The 6,360-nt window shown below is 36.7% G+C and overlaps 1 protein-coding gene across 6 annotated transcripts in view; it reads right to left on the bottom strand.

The window, feature by feature from the left end:
* Nucleotides 1-515: 515 nt before the first annotated feature.
* LOC127634990 (semaphorin-5A-like) overlaps nt 516-6,360 on the bottom strand; it is a 214,115-nt gene continuing 208,270 nt past the window's right edge. For all 6 annotated transcript variants that reach the window (XM_052114786.1, XM_052114784.1, XM_052114785.1 and 3 more), the window contains 3 exons: nt 5,922-5,966; nt 5,094-5,305; nt 516-1,937 (listed from right to left, as the gene is read on the bottom strand). In XM_052114786.1, coding sequence (XP_051970746.1) covers nt 1,818-1,937; nt 5,094-5,305; nt 5,922-5,966 — 377 coding nt within the window. In that variant the 3' untranslated portion in view covers nt 516-1,817. The remainder of the gene's footprint in view (nt 1,938-5,093; nt 5,306-5,921; nt 5,967-6,360) is intronic.

Raw genomic sequence — 6,360 nt, 5'->3', positions numbered from 1 at the left:
GTTGTGAACTTATGTTTGCTTTTTGAATTTCGTTGTGTTGTGCACTACTGGGCCACCGTACATTTCACTGCCAGTGGTTGGACAGTACAGACTCAGAGCCACAACTAACCTAACCCTAAACTATAGTTACTTAAACAACCTGGGAGAATACAGGACCAGGCTAGCAATCTAAACAACTGTGATTATGAGTCACAGTGAACTGTGATTGATTCTCAGACCACCGAAACCACCCGGGAACCTGTGATTTCAGTGTTTCACACGCAAGCACTGCAGGAGTTGATTAATCTATGACACTCAATTACCCTCACACCGATGGCCTACAGGTTGGAGGTGACAGAGAGAAACTCATCTCTGGAAAGGCAGCCACATCCGCTACTATTGATGTGTTCAAGCTGACCTGGAAAGTTCCTAATTAAAAGTTCAGAACACAGTACACAAAATGCACATAAACAAAATTGTAAAGTCAAGTTTCACAATTACAACATGAAGATCCTTACCATTTGCTTGTGCCATATTTTTTTAATTGACATGGCCCAATTGGAAAAGTCTGGGCTTAAAGAAAATCCAAAGTTTTACATTGTTAGTTGTGATTTTATGGTGCCGTTTTTGTGCTCTCAACTCATGAACACGATCCTTGTGTAATGAATTGAGCACTACATACAGTAAAGTAATGCTATAGCTAACACTTTACAGATTGAACACAGTGAGGTATATGAAGCAAATTTAATTTATGCACATTAAAACAAGCAATCAAATCTTTTACAAGTAGAAAAAGAATTAGTAGAAATTGAAAAATAAAGAAAAAAAAAAATATATTTCAAGCACTGAACACACCTCTCCATAACGAATAGGTGGTTGAGTAAATTCATTAAAATGTTTGAGAACAAGAATAGCAATTTTAGTTTTTTCTTGATAATACTTGCGTATTTGTGAACTTTTTCAACTACTAAACTAACAAACAGAAATATGCTGATAATATTAAAATGATCAATGGAATACATAAAAAGGTCCTTTTGCATTTCACATTCTGTCTATTTTGCAGACCTTATGCCACATAAAGACGAATGTTTTGTTTTGTGATTAATTTTTGTTGACTTAATAGGGTTATTTTGAAACAAACTAACACTTAAAATAGCCTAATCTATAAAAGCTACATAGACATATGCTTCATGAAATGTGTATTGTACAACAAAAACAGAGATTTTAACCACTGCTAAGAGCTTTACTAACAAGGGCCCCATATTTAGACACATTAACTATTTTTAAGAGACCTTGGTATCTACATATTGTGTGAGTTGTGGCAAATCCTCTTTTAGGGCAGGCAAATGCACTGGGGACCACAGAAGGTTCTCATTGTGGCACAGAGACAAAGCAGTCCAGGAAGGCTCCACCCATTCAGGATGTATAGGCCCCACCCACAAAAACAGTGGAATGCAATCAACCATGCAAATAAATGAAGCAACAACAAAGAAAAAAAAAACACATTAGATGAAAATCATGCAAAGTGTCCATGTGTCATTTCTTTGTTTATAGCTGAATCGAATCGCCTCTTTGTGAAGCCTGCTTTATTTCTCCACCATGGAGAGGGTCAAGTCAATTCAGTGATGTCCACACAACTGGATGATGTCTTTGTTAACTCTGAAAAATGCTTATATACAGCTTTATAGGTATTTGATGGTAAAATGGTCCCACATAAAATGTTTTTTGTTCATCAGAGCAAAACACAAAGCAAAAATTTTGAAAAAAATCACTAGGTGATGCAGCTGATATGGAAATATCCTTCCAAGGTGAAGATGGCTGGAAACATAGATCCATTTTTAAAAGTCGTCGTAGGTGTTGACATCTGTGAAGTAGGCATTGGTGTATGTTTTTCCTGCAAGCTGAGGGTTGAAATATTTATTTCTTTCCTCCAGGATCAAGTTATTCTTGTTGAAAGCCTGTGGATGAGAGTAAAAGGTGTTCTCAGAAACAAATAAAAATCTTTAGTATTGATGACAAAAAAAGCCATATTTTCAGACTTCATGTCTTGGAGGTTGTTGATCCAGACAAACAAGAAATCAAAGTCACTAATCACATTTAAAATTAAACAAAAGTCTTGTTTGAAACAGAATGATGGCCAAACCATGAAGTGGTATTAACAAAAGGTTGATTTGCTTGGCTTGTTTTCTGGTTATAAGAACATAAATAGAATATAAAGCAGTCATCTACACAATATTCAATTTAAGATCAGCATCAAGAGAAACTGAACAAAGCTTTTTCAAACTTAATCCAACAGTACCAACATTTTTTTATTATTCCTGCCACCCACATGCTTAGCATGGTCTCACTATTTGAGGCCATTTGAGGACAATTTTCAAAAACAGTTGTTGTGATTGGATATTCAATGAAAAAATTACAAAGTCGACAAGCTTAATTAATATTACAACTTCATCTGATTACCGTCACAAGATGTTTATTTAGTCTTATTAAACCTGAAACCTTCTACATAATTACAAAGAATAATTAAAGAAAATTTACCAATGCTTTAAAACAAATGCAAGCTCAGTGGGGTGGCAATAACAAAAAGGCAAAATAATAACTCAGAACAAAAGATTAATAATACATTAAAGGTGATGCTCACACACACACACACACACACAAAAAAACACACACATGCAACAAAATGGTAGCAGACACAGCCATTCCAAAACATGACACCAAAATTTACCAAACTTACACTGCCTTCTCACAAGCCTCATTATCTGCTCTGTGAGATGATGGGGAATGTTGGTGACATACAGTATGTAGGCAGAATGCATGGACGAGCACACCTGCCACGTACATGAGTGTCAGGGGGAGAAGAGGGGGTTTCGCAAGAGGTCTGAGATTCAGAGGAGAGGGTGGTTATGCCGGTCAAGAGTTAGTAGAAAATCTCCAGGCCTCGCGCTACACCAGTGTTAGAAGACAAAGGCTGGCAAATGTGGTGCTCATCCAAAGGCAAGAGTATGGAAACATCAGGCTGTAAAGAGGAATGGAGCAAAATCATCCTCATGGTAGCAAGAGACGGCTTTCTAAATCAGTGTGGAAAGAAGGCCTGTACTGTCTTTTATGGTTTATTCGATATGTGTAGCTAGCATTAAAGCTAACATAAAATGGCATTCACAAACCATTTTACTGCCATAATTTGACATTTTTATCCATCAACATTTAATTAGATTGTGAAAAGTGTGTAATCTATACCAGAATGTCACCAGACCTGAATGGAGATTGCAGTCAAAACCACTGGCACACACTTTTAAGGAGGCTTTTTGACCTGGACGTGGGGGTTGATGGTCAAGTTCAACATAAAGAGCATCTCAACTTATCCCAATAGTAATGATTCTCTTATTGTTATTTGCTATTATTGCTGTAACTAGGTGATTATTATTATTTTTTTTTTTTTGTGGTTTTGGAATAACGTGCACTGATGAACATGCATAATAAGTTTATAGGGTCAATTCTGATTTCATGCTGACTTCACAGATCCTCTATGAAATAATGTCCATCTGGTCCATAGAATATACTATACCTACATTTTGCAAAATAATTTTTACGTGGCTCATTGTATGTATCACAGCAGTGATAGGCAGTCAATAACAATGACTTTTTACAAAAATCTCAAGTAAAATGGCAGATTATCAGTTTATACAATTCTTTTGTTCTGTTCCTCACACAATGCTATATCTCAAGACATCTAAATATTTGTACTATAGCGCATGCATTCTTTTTACCACAAAATGAGAAGGTTGCTTCAGCAATTGTATTTTTCAGTTCACATTTGTTTTTATGCCAGCTCAGAATAATTTAAGTTAGGTTTAAGGTTTAGGGTGGGGATGTAGGTTTTGTTGATATAAAACTTTCAAAACCTGTTCTGTTAGAGCCACACAGTGGACATTTCACATCGGAACTGCCATGATACATAATGAATCAAGTACCGTAATGTTATTTTACAAAAATGCTGCCACAGTCAGTCATTTTCATGAGATCATGCTGAATAATATCCTCCACACTTACAGTAACAAAAGACGAGAAAAACAATATGCAATATTTTCACATATTCTGTTGCCTTCATCAATTTGAATTCATTTTAGTCACTGGCACAGAGCCAGTCGAGATCATTCTGAGTTGGTGCACTTATACAGTATCAGGACAGAAAAACACAGAGTTATTTGGTATTATACTCCTCTGAACTTGGGATGCTGGGTAAGTGATGTGATTCTAGCGCAATGCATCCTGCTGATGAAATATGCGGCTTCACAAAAGTGTCTGAACAAGCAATATCTGGAGAGCACTTTCTGTAATTAGTCATGAGTCTCGTACATTCAAGTCTAATGAACCCATAACTGTTGCACAACTAAATATGAAAAATGAGGGTGAGCTTAATTTTCGTTGTGCTTATGATCCATGTGTCCAAATCTCCAAATGCATTGCATAACTTTAAAGCACTGTATATTAAAGCACAGATTAAGCAATAAATTCAAGAGAAGATTACTTTTTTTAGTAAAAGTATTCCTAGTTGATGGCTTCAGACAGGCAGCAAAAATCAGATTTTTTTTTTGGGCATATCCCACTTAAATGCTTTTATTTTACTGTAGTATGAACACCAAAAACCCCCACATGAAATCAGACCCAAACCATACCCTTATGTGTCTTAATTCGGGACTTGACATGTATGTATGCATCGTCATAGAAAGTGTGCAATTTTGACTGAAATGGGCTACACTCTCTGAACAAGTCAGATTTCATCACTTGCTTAATGTGATGGACTGTCCAGTGTGGACATTCAGTCCCAAAGATCCTATTTGAATAAAAAATTGGATTTATGTACAGTGTGAACAAAGTCTTAATTTACTGTATGAGCTGTATTTCATTTCTCATTCTATTTGAGACAATCTCACACAAACACTTGAGTATACAAACTAAAAAACTTATGAGAAAGCAGTGTATGAATGTATGAACAGTTTTAGACACAATGGCACTTAACAATACAGTCACACACACAGACCACAAACTGCATCCAACTGCTTTCTATTATAAGCAACATTTAAGAGACAGCGAGATTGGATAATACTGACCTTAATAGCTTCAACTGAGTCATACTTGTCCAGTTTGTTGATGTGGTTGGTGATGCTGGTGTTGAGTGGGGCTACAGAGATAGGATGGATGACTGTGGCATCATGGGATTGCTGCTGGTATCTCTGACAGTAAGTGTACACCAGTAAGGTCACCAGACATCCCAGTATGGAGCTGCTCAGGCCCACAGCGATCATGTGGAACACATTGAAGTCTGGCAACAGAAGGACATCAGCTATTAGCTAAATAAAAGCATGATGACAGTGGATATCAGCATTGATCTCAATGCCAGTGGACTTCAATTATCCATTACCTGATCCAATTAAACACTAGACTCAATTATGTCAGAACTGCCCTGAGAGTCTGCATGAGCATACGTAATAGCTAAACTCAGCAAAAAAGAAACGTCCTCTTTCCAGAAAGAGGACGTTTTCTGTCCCAAGTGGCACGCTCAACCTTGAAGCCCTCTTGCCAGTCCACCCAGCAATATCATGCATTAAGCACACATAGTAACCACTAGGGGTTTATCGGGAGCACAATTTTGATATCTATAATGTATGCAACACCATACTGTCAAATCAACTTCACGGTCCGGCACAATCAAAGGCAGTGAAACCGCAAGTCCATATGAAGTACGACATTTAGGACAGGCCCCCCCGTCTCACAAGCTTGTCTTTGTCAAATCAATAATTCACATCCAGTTATTTATTTATGTGGTAAGTAGCCATGCAATAAGCAAACTAAACCCTGTCGTTTTTTTTATTTTTTATGATGATGACTGGGTATTATCTCTTAGAAGGAGTTTATAGGAGTCTGCACATTACACATACCTCCACACAATCTTTCTTCTTGACTTGACCGTGCAACAGAAGTTTCTGAAGTAGAAGAAGAAAAAAAAAAATCCATCAATCTGATAAATTAGATCTTTATAACTTTCAGTACATTATACCAGATCATTTCAAATTCAACCTAATATCATGAAATTCAAAGGGGTGAATAAGGAACATGGCACCTGCAACGCATTTTTATGATCTGTAAAGGAAATCAATGAGGTATAAAACTTTTCCAATGAGCTGTAATGGAATGTTACTCTGTGAGAGACTCTGAGGCTATTAAGGGCAGACAATATTTACATAAGATTTATACAATTGTCTTCACTCCCTGTTACACTGTAAGTGGGAGCAATGTAATAAGTCCCCTGACAATCATATGTTCAAATGTGAATAATTTCCATGTCTATAAAGTGGCTCTTCACCTAAATACTCATGA

This window comes from Xyrauchen texanus, chromosome 42 (genome assembly GCF_025860055.1).
Source record: "Xyrauchen texanus isolate HMW12.3.18 chromosome 42, RBS_HiC_50CHRs, whole genome shotgun sequence".
Classification (NCBI taxonomy): Eukaryota; Metazoa; Chordata; class Actinopteri; order Cypriniformes; family Catostomidae; genus Xyrauchen; species Xyrauchen texanus.
Note: the sequence above shows the minus strand (reverse complement) of the source record. Positions and strands in the feature narration are given on the sequence as shown.